The 18,426-nt window shown below is 49.1% G+C and overlaps 1 protein-coding gene across 5 annotated transcripts in view; it reads left to right on the forward strand.

Moving 5' to 3' along the window:
- The window catches only part of Map2k5 (mitogen-activated protein kinase kinase 5), a 237,834-nt gene extending 220,446 nt beyond the window's left edge, over positions 1-17,388 (forward strand). For 3 of the 5 annotated variants that reach the window (XM_026778920.1, XM_026778921.1, XM_026778923.1), the window contains 2 exons: positions 10,114-10,230; positions 16,928-16,946. In XM_026778920.1, the coding sequence (XP_026634721.1) occupies positions 10,114-10,227 (114 nt within the window). In that variant the 3' untranslated portion in view covers positions 10,228-10,230; positions 16,928-16,946. Of the gene's footprint in view, positions 1-10,113; positions 10,231-16,927 lie in introns of all 5 variants that reach the window. The other 2 variants (XM_005347788.2, XM_026778922.1) reach the window with 1 other exon arrangement.
- Positions 17,389-18,426: the final 1,038 nt, after the last annotated feature.

The following is an 18,426-nucleotide window of genomic DNA, read 5'->3' on the forward strand; positions in this document are numbered from 1 at the left end:
CCCTTGCCTCAGCTGCCTGGTTCTGGAAGTCTCTGAGTGTCTGGAGCATTGCCCTGTGCTCTGCCACAGCCCACTCCCCAGTCACATGGTGGCTTCTCACTCAGCCACCCACATTCAGCCCCTGCTGCCTTCTAGGCTGCTGCAGAGAAGAAGATGGCTTTCTCTAGCATGTTATCTTCCCACTGTAGCTGGTGATAGTCATGGACCAGATCACAGTTCCTAGAGCACAGATAAGACCCATTTATCACCCTGCTCAGATCTTTAGCCCAGCCTGACCAACACTCAGCAAATCGCTACCGAATTGGAGTACTAGGAATTTATTGGTGGGTAAAGTGAGTTCTAAGAAGAGTTTCCCTTGGCCCTGGGTATCTGGGGAGACTCGGTGAGTGGAGTGGCGTGTGACCAGGCCCCACAGGACAGGACGGGTATTTCATGCATCCATCACTACCTACACACCCATGTGAAACACAGCTTGGCTCCTAAGGGAGAGTCCCACGCTCTGATATCCACACTGGCCAGAGGTGCTACCTTAGCTTATTTTCTCAGGAGCAGCTTGGCAGACATGATGTCATGATTACACAGAACTTTGTGACTGTGATGCATCTGATAGAATGTGTATGTGGCGGCCTAAGAAATAACTGTGTATTTATTTGCATAGTTTGCAGCCACAGCTGTTTAAGAGGCCAAGATGGAAGGCTCCCTTGAGCCCACGAGTCCAAGATAGCCACAGTGACACAGAGGCCCTGGCTTATAACAACAAGATCTGAAAAAGAAGTCATTCCAAGCCAATGACATCTTTTAGGAAGGGGAGAGAGAGTTCTCCAACATCGTTATCTCATTTTTACCTTCATGTGGATACGAAGGCTTACTCCTATTTCCACGGTGGTAATGCATAAAGCAGCCTCAGAGAGGTTCACCACTCGCCTGGAGTCCCTCACAGGGAGGAGCACAGGACCGAGCTGTGTCCTACCTCAGAGCTGTGTCTCCTCGTAGGCAGCGGGGTGTTACCGCGGTTTTGAGGGTTTCAGCCAAGTGAAGTATAAATATTCTACAAAGAAATGTATAAGATGATAAAACGGTGCCTGCGCAGCCTCCGGTCTCTTTGCCCAGATCACTGCCATGGTCCTGTACCGTTCCGTGTCCGCAGGATGCTGAGGGAGCGCACAAGCAGGTGTGCGCATGCGCAGCCGCAGCCACAGCCTGCTTGAACCAGATCTGCTAAGTGGTTATCTAAAGGGATGCCAAGAGCACCTGAAGGTTTTATTGTTCGTTGGTTTTGGCAACCTGTGCCAAAAAAACAAAACAAAACAAAACAAAACTGAGAGCAGAGTTCGCCCTGCTAGTTCTCTGGTCACAACGCTCCCACTCCCGATCCCAGTTACCGTTATGGAAATAATTAGCTTCCGGACACCTGGTTCCCCGCGGAGAGGCTTCCACAACTCAGCTACCTTTACTGAGCAGGTACTATGTGCAGATATGGATTAAAGTGCCCCGAGTGTGGGCAGTAGACAGTGTGGTGTCTTCACTTCCTGAGCCCAGCCACCAAGCAAAGGAGTCAAGCCTGGGGGCATTGCTTGAAGCAGCTGACATTTTCTTGTGTCAAAACTTCTCCGTGGAAGAAGCCACACGTTAGCTTTCGTTGGGATGTGGCTTCTAGTCTTGTCTCCCGAAGCATGGGGACAGACAGCTCCAAGCCAGCCACTTGAGCTGCATGGGTGTAAGAGAAGGCAGGGGCAATGCTGTGCTGAGTTCAGCCATTGCATCCCCTGCAGCTGTCCCAGAAAAGGCACTGGAGGGTCTTTAGTAGTCTCTGTTAAAGAAATGGTTAACAAACACAACAAACAAGGAAACCTCTGGAGAGCGGGGCGTGGTGGCACACACCTGTAATCCCACCACTTTAAATAGAGACAGAGAGGATGCAGAACATAGGTCACCCTCAGTGACATAGTGAGCTCCAGCTTGAGATACGTGAGACCCTGTAGATGCCAAACTGTGGCAAGAGCTTTGAGAGGCTTGTGAACGAAAGAGTGGGTGGGGTCACATCTTGTGGCCTCCCTCTTGTTCGTGAGACAAGCAGCCTGGTTTAGACATCCAAATCAGGGTTTCCGGTACAGGCACTACCCCTAGGAAAGTGGGGGAAGCCCCATCTGTTTAGTTAGCCCGTGCCTTTACCTGTAAACTGAGAGAGGTGGGACTGGCATGTAACTCAGTTGGCACAGTGCCTGTCCAGCAAGTACAAGACCCTAGGTTTTGATCCCAGCACTCAGGCAATGGAGATAGGAGGATCAAGAAGGTCAAAGTTACCCAAGGCTATATAGCAAGTTGTGGCTAGCCTGAGCTACATGCAAAACTGTCGTGAAAATAGTATAATACCAACAATAATAAATTTCAATTGAAACGCTAATGCCCATGTCACAGGGTCACATTTTGCTGTGAACTTCCAGCATAAGTTTATGAAAGGATGATTGTAAACTGTTAATTGCTTGACATGTGTAGGACTGACTCATACAGCCTCATTGGGTTCTGATTTTCTCATCTAAGATACCTGGGCATCTCCAGTTGGGAGCTTTTTTTTTTTTTTTTTTTTAGTTTTTCGAGACAGGGTTTCTCTGTGGCTTTGGAGCCTGTCCTGGAACTAGCTCTTGTAGACCAGGCTGGTCTCGAACTCACAGAGATCCGCCTGCCTCTGCCTCCCGAGTGCTGGGATTAAAGGCGTGCGCCACCACCGCCCGACAAGTTGGGAGCTTCTTGGGCTTGCAACAAGCACAGATATATGGGACATTTGCAGTCAACATCTGCTGGTTTGGTGGTCTCTCTGGCAGGGACTGATGTGCTGTTGCCTCCCACTGATGGCAATCCTGACTCTTTTGTGTCTGTTCCTATCAGCACTGGGCTGTAATGAGCCTGTGGTAGGAGGAAATCGCCAAGAGAAGCAGTGAGGTGTGTGTCCAGGTGCAGAAAGAACATCAGAACTGTCAGTGTCCTCAGGATCAGCCAAGGCACACCATTGGTGACATTCGGAGAATCAGGACAACTGAGTACTCCCTTCTTGAGTATGATGTCAGGGTGGTGGGCCGAGGAGGCACAGTGGTCAGGGAGAATGTGCTGTTCTGTCTCAGCCTCTCAGATAGAAAAGTCAACCTAAGTTCAGAAATTAGAAAGTAGTGGAGCAGCAGAGTGCAACTCCCCCCACCCCTGCACCCCTACCCTCCTTCCCTGCCTGCCTGAGTCCACAAAGCATGACTGTGTGTGTGTGTGTGTGTGTGTGTGTGTGTGTGCATATCTGTGTGTATGATTGTGCATGTGGAGACCAGATTTCAATCCCAGGTTTCATTTCTGAGGAGCTGTCAACCTTGGTATCCATGTTAGACACAAGCTAGGGTCATCAGAGAGGAGGCAACTTTAGTTGAGAAAATTCCTTCATAAGTTCAGACTGTACACAAGCCACTGGGGCATTTTCTTAATTAGTGTTTGACGTGGGAGGGTCCAGCCCATTGTGGATGGGGCCACATCTGGGTTGGTGGTCCTGGGTTCTATAAGAAAGCAGGCTGACCAAATCATGAAAGCAAGTCAGTAAGCAGCTCCCCTCAAAGGCCTATGCATCAGTTCCTGCCTCCAGGTTCCTGCCCTGTGTGAGTTTCTGTTTTGACTTCCTTCAGTGATTAACAGGGATGTGAAAGAGTAAACCAGATAACCCTACCCTTGCCAGCTTGCTTTGGTCATGATGCTTTATCGCTGCAATAGAAACCCTAACCAAAGCACTTGGATTTTTTGTTACTTGGTTTTTTATGAGACAGGGTACCTCACTAGCCTGGGGCTTAACATCTCAGGGATCTCTCTGCCTGCCGCCCGCCTCCTGCTTCCTCAGCGTTGGGATTACAAGCGTGCGCTCCACACCCGGGAATTCTGGGGATGGAAAGCGCATCCTCGTGTGCAGCAAGCACTTTGCCAACTGTGCAGGCTCCCTAGCCCAAAGTGTCACTTTTGGGTGAGATTAAAATAAAAAAAAAAAGATATGTTCCTTGCTTAGCATAGCCAGACATACAGTGAGTGCTCGATAAATAGTGCCCACTCGTCATCGTCGTCACCATTGCTGTTAAAGGACTGAGGGAAGACATTTCATGAAGAGAAAACGGAGCAGGCTGAGTCCAGAGGTAACAGGGCAGCAAGGAGCCCACCTTGGCATGTGGGAAACGGAGTGTTCCATTACACTCTATATGCTGTAGTGTGAAAGATAGACCGAGCCCACCTGGGAGGACCTTTCCAGAGTGAACGTAAAGCAGGATGCCCCGCTGATCATCAGCAGAGGAGTGGCTGGACAGACAGCCACTTGGCAGCCAGCAAGAGGGACATAGGGCAGGGTTTTGCTGGCTGGAGTGGAGGAGCCTAAAACTGATCATCGAGCAAAATCCATCCTGACCTTCTACCTCTTTCCAAATCCCTCGAAAGTCTAACCAAGAGGACCAGAAACGCAGCTCCAAGCCTGTAGCCTTTTGGCGGCATGCCATTTGTCTCTGCTTTTCTCAGTGTCCTTTCCTTCTGTCAGGGAACATCATTACTATGCTAATCTCGCTGGCCATCATTTTAACACTGACCCCTGCTAACCTGCCTTTGCAATTGCAGGGGCTGTGTTTGACTTCTCTAAAAGTAACCTTAAATTGTAGTCTTGTAAGAATTCCAAAGCTGTACCCTTCACTCCTTCATCTAATGAGGTTATGACCAAATGCTCATTATAATTGCTTTAGACTCCTTTTAATTTTCAAGCTTATTAATCATAAGAAGAGTTATTTAAAATTGCATAAATTAATCTTAGATTAAAAGCCCATCAAAGCCTGGAAACAATTAAGAATAAGTAGGATTTCCCTGGGGCAGCAAGTTTTATTTTAATATTGTAGTCAGGTGGATATCAGAACCTTGAAGTGTGGTAGTGATTAATGTATGCAAAATTTAAATGAGATTTTTTTTAAATGGCAAGTCTAAATCACTTATTGACCTAACTGTAGGCTTTAGCCGCATTGTCTGTCATATGTTGAAACTGTTTACTAATCAACATTTTAATTACCGTGTGTGCTGGCAGACCCTAGGACAAACAAAATCCAGCATTTCAGCTTGCTGCCGCCAAGTCTCTCACCCAGATATATCAAGAAGATGGAAAGATGGAGAGATGAGGAGGCCACTTAGCTCTCAGCACATCAGGGGCTGCCAGACTCTCCTGCCTAACACTGTGCTTTCCTAAACACTGTTTATACAAACAGTGTGTAGCCTTTGGTCCTTACGTCCTCTCCTTATTTATGTTAAGGAGACAGATGTTTCCAGAAAGAAATCGGATTGCACTTCAGCCAAAGTCAGAGTCCTAGCCTTGCCCAGCTTCCATGTCCTCCATCCTCCATCACTGCTGGGTGATTCTGAAAGTGCCTGGGAAGCAGCCCTGAGTCGGGAAGAATCCCTTTAGGCTATAAATGATTGATCTCTGTTAAAGGAAGGTCAATAGGAGGGCCACCTAGAAGGAACTATGTCCTGGGTGTTGAAGGGAGCTCAGTAGCGGGCCACCTAGAAGGAGGTGTAATGTCCTGTGGAGACTGAGTTTCCACCTTGCTGGAAAGGATCCTTGTGACCAACTCACTCTTGACGTTTGGTGAAAGAACAATCAAGGAGCAACAGAAAGAGAAAGTGCACAGGAGATGGGAAGGGCTGGATTCCCAAGTAAGGCTCCAGAACTAGATTGTAAATTGTTAATCCCTCACCCTGTACAAGAAGAAGCCAGGCTCTGCCCTCTTCCTGGGGCCCAGCCCATCCCCAAAGCTGACCTCCAGCGTCTGTCCTCAGCCTTGGATTCTTTTCCTTCTTCCCTTTGCTCTTTGGTAGTTCCTGTCTTCTGGATCCTCCTACATCCTGTAGAAGTTCTCACTCTTCTTTTTCTTCAGTATCCTCATAGTGAATACTTGGCTTTCCATGATGTGGCTGTGCTGTTTATTTAACCAAAACTCTGTCCTAGAACATGTTAACTGTTACTGTATTTTTACAATTAAGACCATGACTCTCAGACTGGGTAAAGGTGATTGTTGCCAAACCAGACTACCTGAGACCCACATGGGATAAGGAGAAAACCAACTCCAGCAGGCTTTCCTCTGAGCTCCTCACCCATGCCATGGCATATGCCCATATACATACATACATATATTTAATTTTAAGACAATTACTTTATATACATTTTAAAGCTGGATATGTAAAGTCAGTTTCCTTGCCTCATCTGATATAAATTACAGCCATCTGATCAGTGGCAAATTGTCTATTTGTTCTTTGATTGGCATTTCTTTTATTAAGTTTGAGATTGAACAGTTTTTTTTCTCATGTTTGTTGGCCAGTTGTTTTTGTTGTTGTTGTTGTTTGTTTGTTTGTTTTGTTTTTACATCATTTGCCGTTTCTCTACTTGGCTGTGCTACCACTTTTCACACTTCTGAGCCTGATTTCCCGGACTGGAAAATGAGAGAATGGACCCATGGCTGCCAAGGTCCCTTCCCACCCTGTAAGGTCTGTGTCCCCTCTTCAGGCAGTTTTCACACTAACAGAGCTGTTCTCTCTCTGGCCCTTGCTGAGCCAGCACTGAGGCTGTGTAGCCACTAGCTGGGGTACACAGCAACACAACCATTTTCTTTGTTCAGTGTCTAACTTCCTTTTTTTCAAAAAGCAGGCTTTGAAATTGCAAGGCAGAGCTGGGACTGAACTTGCTTTAAAGCTGCCTGTAGACATCAGGAATATTTATTTTCTCTATTTGTTTTAAGCCTGGGAAGACTCTGTGGTTTTCTCAACACTGTCCTGATGGAGCCCTGACCAGCAAGCGTGCAATGCCCCTAGCCCTAATGTGCCATTAATGATAGGTTAATGTACAGTATAATGTTTTTGGGACTATGGGTTCATTACACTTCTGAGTGTGAGGTCTTTCCACAGAGCGCCCAAGGTCCCATTGCATTATATCATGCAATAAAAATACCCTTTTCATATCACACACTAATAAACTGTACTTGAAATGCTGTCTGAGGATGCTGCCGTCTTGTCTGTAGGCTGTTGGTGAGTGCAACAGTTGGATGCCTTGTTTCTATTTTGTGCTTTTCTCACATGGGCGGCTGAGCCCAGGAGAAGTCAGTTTGGCCTTGTTTCACATGGAGAACAAGTTGGTTCTTTAGGGCTGTTACTCCAAGGATAAGGCTGTGCCTCCAAGTGATGAGGGCCTTCGTACCTAGAAAACAGAATCTCAGACCCCCTTACCTGTGCACCTCTGTAAGGTCAGCAAGTCATGTCAAAAACTGGCCTAGTGTCTACCACACTCTGCATGGGTGTTGGGTGTAGTGAGTTTCCTTGAAGAAGACTGTGATAGGCGCTTCAGAACTGAGGCCTCTTGATGTCATGACCACAGGCTTAGCCTGGGACAGCTTGCACTGACTTTCCCACCATCTCCTTGTGACATGGGTGTGGGGCTGTTCCTATATTTTATAGGAGACAGTGTTCACAGAACAAAACAGGCCTGGGACCCATAGCTGGCTTGTTCCCTGCTTCCTCGCACAGCCCGGATACAGCTTTAAACAGTGGGAGGCTGGGTACATACTCTGGAGCCCTCTCCAGATCATCGGCTGCCATCAGAAATGATTTGAAAGTGTGGGCTCTTTGGAGGAGGAGCTCTCCCCCCAGTGACCAGAACAGTCTCGGAATCAAGGATGAGGCAGAGGCAGGAGGACCAGATCGCTTCATGGCACCTACAATAACATTGTTTCTATGGCAGACAAGGCATCTGCAACTTTGGGGTGTGTGTGTGGGGGGGGGGGAGTTCTTTCTACAGGTTGTAGGATGTCAAGCAAGAGTGGTAGGGAACCAGGAAACTGAGGATAGGCACCAGCCAATGAGATTTGAGCTCGAAGCATCACCACCTCAAAGTGTAGAAGCTCTGCCTATAAAAGAAGTTAGCATTCATTCATTCCCATCATTCATTCATTTTTTCTTTGTCCGGTTTTAGCTATATAACTCAGGAGCTCCTTATGTATCCCAGACTGGCCTGAAACTCATTCTTCCTCTGCCTTTCAAGTGTTGAGCCAGGCCTTGCTGATACAACTTCCTGATGGAGCCTTGGCCAGGGCCCTAGGCCTGTTTTGAGCCATGTGCTGCTGCTACATCCACTGTGTTAAAACAAAAGGCACGGGTTTGAAGCCCCTCCACTTCCAATCCCATGCACACCTTGGCCAAACCAATTAACTTGCCTGAGCCTAGTTTTCTTACAAACAAATGGAGCAGAGGAGCAGTGGTGCTTAGTGTCTTCCTGGATAGCTGTGAGAATGGACTTGACGACATTCTGCGGAAGGATCACCTGCCCAGATGCCACTGCCCGTAAACAGTCTCTGCAAAGCGTGCTTAGGCCATGTCATGAAAGAACTGCCTCTAGAGCAAAGGCAATGTAGGCAGAGAGGCCCACTAATCTGGGACTGGCGAGTTGACTCGGTGAGTAAAAGCATTTAACACCAAGCCTAATGTCCTAAGTTCAGTCTCTGGGACACACATGGTAGACAGAGAAAACTGATATCCACAGACATGATGTAGCATGGGTACACACGTGCTCACACACACAGTGAACAAATAAGTAAATAACCGTAATAAAAATTTGTGACTGGGTGGTGGGGTGGTGGTGGTGCATGCCTTTAATCCCAGCACTCAGGAGGCAGAGGCAGAGAAACCATGAGACAGTGTCTGTGCTCCCGTGTGGGGAGAGGAGGTGGGGACCTGTGCACGTGACCGTGTTCTAGAACACTGGGAAAGGAGGGTAAGAGCAGAGGGATTATGCTGAAGAGCTGACTTGGCCTGGAGAGCCAAGAGGACAAGGACAGGAAGAGGAAGAGGGAGCTAAGGCCCTCCACACCCTCCCACAAGGCCCTCTCCGCCCTCCCACACCCTCCCGCACCTGCTGGTAGTGTCTCCTTAGTGTGGTGAGAGGGTATCTAGATTTCAAGGAGAATTTGGTTTTCTTTTAAGGGGCATGAAGTTGGACTGAAGCCTTTGTTTTCAGAGGTGAGGCCTTTCAAACACTTCGGTTACCCTCTCAGGGGTTAAATCTGTCTTTGAGGCTACAAGGACTTGAAAAATGCTACCGTGTATCAAGAAAACCAGAAGTGACAAGTTCATTTAAAAAGCCTGGTTTGTCATTGTTTATCTAATTTTCAGAGTTGACACAGAAAATTAAACCAGCTGACACTCACTCTCTGAAGCTCCCTGGCTCCTTTCCCTGGCCCACTCTACCTGACCCTGCCTCCACAAAATGCTCCGAAGCCAAAATATAAAACTTCCCACTGAGTTTCTGAGCTCCTCTGCAATTGTTCCAGGATTATGTCATAGGGCGCCATCCCTAATGTTATTAAAAAACAAGATGAGGTTATAGATCTACTCCAGAAGATGTTTCTTTCTCTTCCCCTCCGCCATGAACATAAATCTTAGAGGTAACCAAACTACAGAGGAAGCCAAGAGCAACTTGTCCCATATGTCTTTACTGAATTTATAGGATGTCAGGTCTCTCTGCCCCTGTGACATCACACATTGCTTCCCAGAGAGTGTTCCAGAAAGGCCATGGGCAGAGTGATATCTTTTACTGTGTTTAATATTGGTGTTCCAGCACTCAGTTGGCAGGGTGTCTTTACTTCAGTGTGGCTGGTAAATGAACTGTTCCACCCCAGGAAGCTACTCAGCTAACTAAAGCAAATCCTACATAAACTAAGGACTTAATAAAAATAAGAAGAAAAAAAGAAAAGAAAAAATGAAAAATTACATTTTTAAGATTTTAAATGTAGGGATCGGAGTTGACTTAAGCAGTTAAAAGCACTGACTGCTCTTCCAGAGGACCCAGGTTCAGCTCCCAGCACCCACACAGCCGCTCACAACTGTCTGTATAACTCCAGTTCCAGGGGGTCCTGCGCCCTCACACAGAAATGCATGCAGGTGAGATGCCAGTGCACATAAAATAGAAATAAAATCTTTTTAAAAAGATTTTTAAATGTATCACACACTCCTTTGTTTTTAAAAATTCCACATATCCGCATTTCTGGACTTACTTTTTTATTCTTTCATTCCTTTCCGTAGGTCCTTGGCATGAGCTTGCGGGGTTCTCTGCTGCAGTGTGCAGGGCCGTATGTCCATGTGTGGTTGACTCCAGAGCCGAGGTTCAGTTTCATCCTCACTGTGCAGTTTTGCTAATAGGTGCTGTCTCTTGGTTCTGGCCCCGCGCTTCCTTCTGAACTACCCTTCCTTCGGCCTTTTATACTTGGCCATTTCTGCTGTGTTTGCGATTGAAACGGGAGAGGCTGCACTGGTTACAGTGAAGCCTTCAGGGTCTGTGGAGAAAGTGCTGTGGCATGAGCTCGAAGACCTCGGTTCAGATTCCAGCACCCACACAAAAGCTGTCCCAGCACTCGGGAGGCAGAGGTGGGAGGATCAGCCAGGCAACAGAGTGAGTTCCAGGATGGCCAGGGCTACACAGAGAAACCCTGTATTGAACCCCATCCCACCCCTACCAAACAAAAGCTGGACATCATGGCCTGTGTATCAGTAGACCCAACACTGGGGAAGCAGAGGTAACCAGATCCCTGGGGCTCACTGTCAGCTTTAGCTCCACTGCAGTGAGAGACCCTGTCCCAAAACTAAGATGAGTGGTAGAACTCCACTTCTGGCCTCTGTGTGTGCACACATGCACACACACACATGCACACACACATGCACACACATGCACACACACACATGTACACACATGCACACACACATACACACACATGCACACACACACACCCCAAAAATAAAAACAAGTCTTCAAGCCAGAACAATCGGCTTGAGTGAAGCCTTGAGGGACTAGATCAAAATCAAGTGTTCAAATTTCAGTTTAACTTCCAGATCCGCAGTCTAAGGTGGGATGTTAAATCATAGCGGCCATAGACTGCACAGCAGCTACAGATCTGGAAGCAAGCTGACTCAATAAATAAAAAGCAAAATATTTTACATAGATTGTGAGAAGCAGTCTGACCCTTTGCTCTTGAGTAATGAGTGTGGATGTCAAGTTGCTGAGGCTTTGTTATTTTCCGAGGGCACCAAATAGCCGTGTGCTAAAGAGGGTGGGGCTGTAGCTCAGTGGGCAGAATGCCTGCCCAGCATGCGTGAGCCCTGAAGGCCATCCCCAGCATAAATAAAACTGAGCGCAGTGGCATATGTCTGTCATCCCAGCACAAGGGAAAGAGAGACTGGATCAGAAGTCCAGGGGTGTCCTTGGCATGTAATAAGTATAGAGAGGCCCCTGGGCTACAGAGACCCTCCAAAATGAGAGGGGCAAAGAGAATGAATATGACCGAAAATGTCCCAGGACTCTGGAACCCAGGCACCTTCCCAGGGAGCTTGGCTGCATCCAGGTCCTCCTGGAAGAACAAAGCTCGGTGCTGATGACTAAGTCGCCCCTCTGCCTTCCTTAACAGTGAGGCAGGCACACTGAAAGCAGCCCTCGTAGCCGGACAGAGTGTGTCCCTCAGTCATTCATCCTGCGCATGACCAGCCACACTGCCTCAGAACACACAGGTCACCGCTCACAGCCGCAGAGAGCACATGCTGGGCTTCTATACATTTAATTTCCTTCAGCCTTACCTTGCAAAGCACAGTGAATCAATAACAGAATAGCTAAGTACCACGAGTTCCTTGTGTTGTGGTTTAGGAAACACTGCTCAAGGCTAACAGTAGATTCTGTTGATGATTTTTATTTGCTGCCGGGCCATAAAATGATCTGAATTTTCAACCAGTTTGCTTCTTTTTTCATAGACTTTTTTATAGAAAGGAAGTACAGTTTTAAATGGAAAATAACTGGTCGTTTTCTTTTCTTTCTTCAAGATGGGGTCTTATTATGCAGCCCTGGCTGGTCTAGAACTCAGTATGTAAACCAGGCCTCAAACTCTCAGAGATTCACCTGCCTCTGCCTCCCCAGTTCAGTAATTCAAGGTGTGCACCACCACGCCCAGAAACTGATTGTTCTCAGTCCTTTGTGTTACATGCAAGGTCTGAGTTTAGGCCTTTCTTGTTCTTTTTTAAAGGTTTAGCTTTGCTATTAGTAGTTATGTTCATGTCGGAGAGGGGGTATTGACACCTGAGTGCAAGTGGCAAGAAAGCCAGAGGAATTGCGCTGGAGGTACTGGCGGTTGTGAGCCACCTGACATGGGTTCTAGGATCCAAACTCAGGTTGTCTGCAAGAGCGGCCAGTGCCCTTAGGTGCACAGACCACTCCCACTGACACAGGTCCTTTCTATCACTTTTGTCCTTATTAACAAAAGAAATATAGAAGAGAAATAATTGAGAATTCCAAATTTATGTAGCATTTATGCAAAGAGTTGCTTGATAATAGATGGTGCCGACCAAGTCTTAAATGGACATAAGCCTTAACCACTGGGCTGACTCCTCAGCCTGTTACCCTCTGCAGTATTCCACAGGGGCTACTCCGGCCTGCTCCCCACACGCAGGTCACATTTACAAAACATAGGCATAACTGCCTTGCCTGTCGAGTACGTGATCTATCCATTGGTGTAGAAATTACATTCTAGCCAAACAGTGGTGGCACACGACTTTAATTCAAACACTCGGGAAACAGAGGCAGGCAGATTTGAGTTGAGGTCAACCTGGTCTACAGAGCAAGTTCCAGGACTTCAGAGAAAAACTCTTTCTCAAAAAAGGAAGGAAGAAGTTACATCCTAATTCTAGTATCTAAGTGATCACCTACATTTTTAGCTTAACTTAGCAAAACTTGAGGAAGCACTAAATGCATAGCAATACTCAGTGTTTGCACGTGTCTTTAATTTGAATTGTGTTTGTAAGTGTGTGTGTCTGAATGTGTCCATGTTACAGTGTGTGCAGATGTAGCGTGTAGAGCCCAGGGAACACCTGCAGGTGTCATCCTCAGGAGCGGTCCAGAGCTTCTCACTGGCCTGAACTTTGTCTCTGCCCTATCCACCCATATCCACCCCATCTGCTCTGGTTTAAGGCCCCACTATGTCTGGCCTTGTTACATTGTTTCTGGGGAACACTCAGCCCTCATGCTTGTGAGGCAAGAGGTGTTACTGGTGAGACATCTTTGGCACTCTTAACCTGAATTTTAAGTAGATAATTTCAGCAGTGTTACAGAAGAAAGGAGGAAGGGGCGGGCAAGAGGGAGGGAGGGGAAGAGGAGAGCATTTTCTGCTCATATAAAAGGCAGAGGTGTGTGTTGGTGCGGCGTGGGTGTGTACATGTGTGCTGCTGGTTATTTAACCTAGGACTGTGTGTTTGCCAGGCAAACACTCTACCAGTGAGCTGTATCCTCGGCCCTCTTTTTAACCAGGCCGGCCACGAACTCACTCTGTAACCCAGATAAGCTTTGAACTTGTGATCCTCCTGCCTCAACCTCCCAAATAGCTGGGTTTGTAGGTCTGTGCTGCCAGACCTGGCCCTAACATAGGCAGCTCACAGCCACCTGTAACTCCACCTCCAGGGCATCAGACGCCCTCTCCTGGACTGCACAGGCATCTGCACTCATGATGCTCATGTACCCTCACACAGACATACACGTATGCACATAACCAAAATTAAATTAATGTTTAATATTTTAAAGGAGTAGCAGGAAAGTTTTATTTTAAGACTTGGCCACTGACAGTAGTGCCCAGGGGGAACTCTTGTGGCGAGCACAGAGTGCAGATGGAGCTGCTCAGGGCTTCAGGACTGATGCCGTGAGACAGTCAGCACAGCCTTGGCCACCCCACCTCACCATGTCACCTAGGCACTGGTGATGTGCTCCCATGATTTTATCCTCAGGTAAGGTCAGAGTGGGACATCACGGCTCCCGGTGTTTACAGATAGCCAGTGCAGCGCACAGCCCGCATATCTGAAGGCAGCAACAGGTGCCCAGACTGAACAAGTTGACCGCCTTTGCCCCTAAGACCTGCAGAAGAACAACATCATAATGCAGGGTGTTCATTGTAGTACTTTTATTGAACAAGGCTGAGCACGGGTTGTTTTTATTAGTTGAGTTGTTAAAACAGATTAAAGTATCCCTGAACAAAATAAGAATGAAACTTCTCTAGAAGCCAGCATGCCCCACCCCCTGTGGCTCCCCAGGTCTGAGGTCATGTAGATCTGAACAGTCTAGCCTCAATGCTGAGATGGGGGGGGGCTAGAATCCTCCAGGAAGATGCCCAAAGACTCCCAATGAGCCCTCTCCAGGCACCCCAACTACTGGGCAGTCCTGTCTGGCAGGCTTCCAGCAACTTGTTGGACTCTGTTAATTTGGAGAATGACCAAGAGGCCTAGGGCAGTCTTGCCCGTGTACTCGGGATCCTGGCTCTCCTCTCCCTCCTAGTGTCGCTGGTGGGCAAGGGTGAGCTCTGCAGGTGAGCCCAAGATTCACCCCAGCTGTGCACGAGCTTCAACGCGAGCCACTTCATTGGAGTGTTCTGTGGCTACTGCTGCCCTGCCCTAGCTGGTGGCCAGACTGGAGTTAGGACCAGGTGCTCAGGTGGCAAGGACACCCGGAGCAGAGTGTGTGCCACAGGAAAAACAGCAGGAATGTGTTTTGGGGAGAGCAAGACAGACAAGCTCCTCGGAGGGAGTGCCAGGGTTTACGGCTGCTGCTAGCCACTGTTTCTGATGGTTCCTCTGCCTTGGCCTCAAGGTCTGGGCCCTGTAGCTCTGAGAGCCAGGGATGCTGACATCAGCAGGCAGATGTCATCAGTCCCCCTGCTCTGAGGCAGGTGCCATGCCTTCCACCCCATCTAAAGAGAACGTGTGGTGTGATCCAAGGGTTGGACTCTGGAGACAGAGGGAAGAAAGGTTCAGCTCTGTGACCTTAGACACAGGGCGCCCATGCAGTGATGCCTGCCATGCAGCCATCAGCCCTTCCTGGGCTGAGGAGGAATGCCTCCACTCCCCTCCTGCAGTTCCACACTGCCTGTTCTCAGACAGATGATACCCGTGATGGAGCATATGGCCCCAAAGTCACCAGGCATTCTGGGAAAATGACACTGTGTTACCCTGGGCTTTGGGGGAGGGGCCCGTCCTCCTGAGCACAGCTTCTGTCTTTGTTCTTCTGAAGGGCACAAGGTCGCCTCTCCCAAGTCCAGAAAAGAGCATGCACAGGAATTCAGGAAGAGCGTTCTCTCTCTAGGCAGCCGTAGTGAAAGCAGGCAGGGGCTGGGCAAGTGTGAACAGGAAAGTATATGGAAGACAAAATGGAGTATCTCTTGTCTCACCCCACCCAGACCTGTGCCACCTATAGTTCCCACCAGCCTAACTTCAATACCCTTTCTTGGGGTCCCACACTCATGTCTGAACCCCCCGCCGCAGTGCCATAAGGGATAATATGGCGCCCAGCTAGGCTTTAGGCATAGCCTTGGGTCCTCAATTGGACACAAGCTCCCAAAGAGGCTGGAGAGGCCTGGGTAGTGTGCCTTCCTTCCCTTCCTCATGCTCTACCCGGTTCTCCGTGGATCCTGGTAGATGCTGGGGTCAGGACACAGCAGAACCACATTCTGCCCAGCCATGGGGCAGAAGATGTGTTGAGGTTATTGCTGGGCACTGAGATGCTTAGCACATTCCCAGAGCCACAAGTCACAGCCAGGTAAACTGGAAAGTAGCTTAAAGCCCTGTAAGACAACAGGGACAGAGTCCGAGAGAGGCTCAGATAAAATGGGGAAGCAGGAAAGAGGCAGCTGGGGGGCAGAGAAGCAGGGGCTTGGGGTGAGCATCAGGGATCCCTCATCGCCTGCTCACAAACTATAGTTCCCCAGGCCCATTTTCCGTGGCGGCTACAAAGTTTGGTCAAGAAAGCTACTGGAATGACGCTTTCCAGTCTCTTGTTCCTATTGTGACTCTGACAGCCCTGTGGCTTGTCCTTGATCGCTTCTGGCCCCCCTCCCTGGAAGCTCCAGACAACATCCTGAGATTGGGAATGTTGGTCTTAGTGTATCAGAACAGAGGGGAGGATGCCTGCTAAATATAGCCTGGCCTGGCTGTGGGTTTAAGTAGGTTAGACCAGGAGATGGGCCACATGGAAACAAAGCTGCATCCCTCCCGAAGTCCAGCCCTCTGCCCTCAACCCCTCAGCACTCCTCCTGCCCACCGCCTCCTCCTGGAGCGAGGTGTGCGCTTCGTTTGTGGACTGTGCTTCACGTGCAGGGGCGCAGGAGACAAAGGAGGAGACTAACAGGGACTGACACCGCCTCTGACAAAATGATCCTTTGCTCTCTGGACAGCAACTGGACCGGAAAGCTGGCCACCCAGGGGCCAGGCCCTGGCCTAGTAGTACGTCGTGAAACTGAGCTGAGAAAGGACCAGGCAGAGCACGGCGGCGTTAAGACAAGCTGCACCTTTGAGCTTCCTAGAGAAAGTCTCATGCTTCCTGGCTTCTTCTGTGTCGATCAGAGGGCAGCTTTGCAGGGTCAGTTCTCCACTAACACCATGTGGGCCCCCAAGATCAAGCAGGTCATCCAGGCTGCCTTCAAGCACTGTGACCTGCTGAGACCGTGCACCAATTCTAGCCTGCCTTCCTTACCACGTAGGGTTCCCAAAAAAGAGAAATCAGGTCCAGGCTAGAACACACCGTGGAATGCATACTGAGATGCCTAGCTGTCTTTTTGTTTGATCTGGTTGTCTGTCTTTTTATAACAAGGTCTTAAGTAGCTCAGACTTGCCGTGAATGATCTTGACCACCTGATTCTCCTGCCTCTGCCTCTCAAGTTCTGGGATTGCAGCCACACACCAGAACACCTAGTTTCTATGGTGTTGGGGATCCAACCCAGGGCTTTGCATTAAGGTAGGCAAGGACTCTGCCAATTGGGCTCCATCCTAAGCACCAGGCCCCTAGCCTGGGGACCGCTGTCACACCTCCTGCTCTTCTCCACAGGGTCACCCGTTCATCGTGCAGTTCAATGATGGAAATGCCACCGTGGTGTCCATGTGGGTGTGCAGAGCCCTAGAAGAGAGGCGGAGCCAGCAGGGACCCCCATGAGGCCTCAGCAGGATACTGACTACCCAGGACCAGTCACCAAGGACATAACAAGCCGTGACCCCTCTCCGTCTGCTGCCTGATTGGGAAGAGCTGTACTGGGCCCAGCCTCCTGCTTTCACCTCCTACCCTACCTAGGGAGCCATCAAGAGAGCCAGCCTCTGCTGAACCCCTCCTCCCTGGGGAGGGGGACGACAGTGAATAAGGCAGGTGGAGAGAGTGCAGAGGGTGTGGGGGAGGGTGATGGGTTATAAGAATGGCCTCCTCTGGCCTCACCCCCTTACATTTCCCTACTGTTCATTGTAAAGGGTCAGGCCCTACAGCAGCACTGATGGGAATAAAAGCATTGTGGCTTTGGATCGGATCTGTCTTGACAAGTCTGTCATACACATCCCCATTTGACAGGGGCACCTGCAAGATTCTGTGCATTTCCTGCAGCTCGGTGTTGAGGCCCATGCCCCAGCTTAGTTGTCACATGAGAAACCAGGACTTGCATGCACCAAGTCCCACAGCAAAGTGTCCTGATCCCAAGGCTCGGATCGTGGTGTAGTCCTCTCCTGGTCTGGAGCTAGCTATAGGCCCTGCAGCAAACCAACAGCAACACTGGCATGGCTAGGAGCAGCCAATGAGGAATCTGGACACCCAGAGTGAGGGGCAGGAATTCAGAGGCCTTCACAACGCTTCCCACAGCAGCCACTAGCCTTTCTTACTGCCTGTGACCCAGGCCACTCATGGCCACTTGAGGTAATCCTGCAGCCACCTAGAGAAAGTGTGGCTGTCCACCTTTTGCAGAGGATGAGGGAAACACTAAGAGACCAGTTGCCACCTGGTCTAAGAGACACCCACACACGCCCAAACACAAACTCCAACCCCATCCAGGCCCTCTTTGCCCTGCTGGGTCACTTCAGTGACAGTGCCTTTCTGATGCACAAACAAGTGTGCAGAGGGAGCAGGCTTGGCTCCCCACTCTGCCTCCCTCCTTTCCTCTCCCCCGTCCATGTTTGAGGGCTTTTTCTCTACTGTTGGTAGTACCAGGGATGGAGGCCAAGCTCATGGACATATTCAGCATGCCTCTTACCAACCACTACAGTGACATCCCACCAGGCTCCAATGTCACCTCCCCTGAAGGCAGCCCGCCTCCTGACACCTAGGGAAACCTGTTAGAACACCATGCAGAATTGTTGATCCTGACTTTCAGAGCTTCCTAAGCCACTCAGAGCAAGCCAAAGGGCAGGCATATGCCTGCAGCATCCAGGAGATAGAGGCAGGAAGATCAAGAATTCACGGTCATTCTCTGTTAAGAATCAGCCTGGGCTACATAAGACTATAGCTTAAAGGGGAGGGGGTGCTAAATGGAGAGGCAGCTCAGTGAATAAGCACTTGCCTCCCAGTGTGAA

Source organism: Microtus ochrogaster, chromosome 5 (assembly GCF_000317375.1).
Source record: "Microtus ochrogaster isolate Prairie Vole_2 chromosome 5, MicOch1.0, whole genome shotgun sequence".
NCBI lineage: Eukaryota > Metazoa > Chordata > Mammalia > Rodentia > Cricetidae > Microtus > Microtus ochrogaster.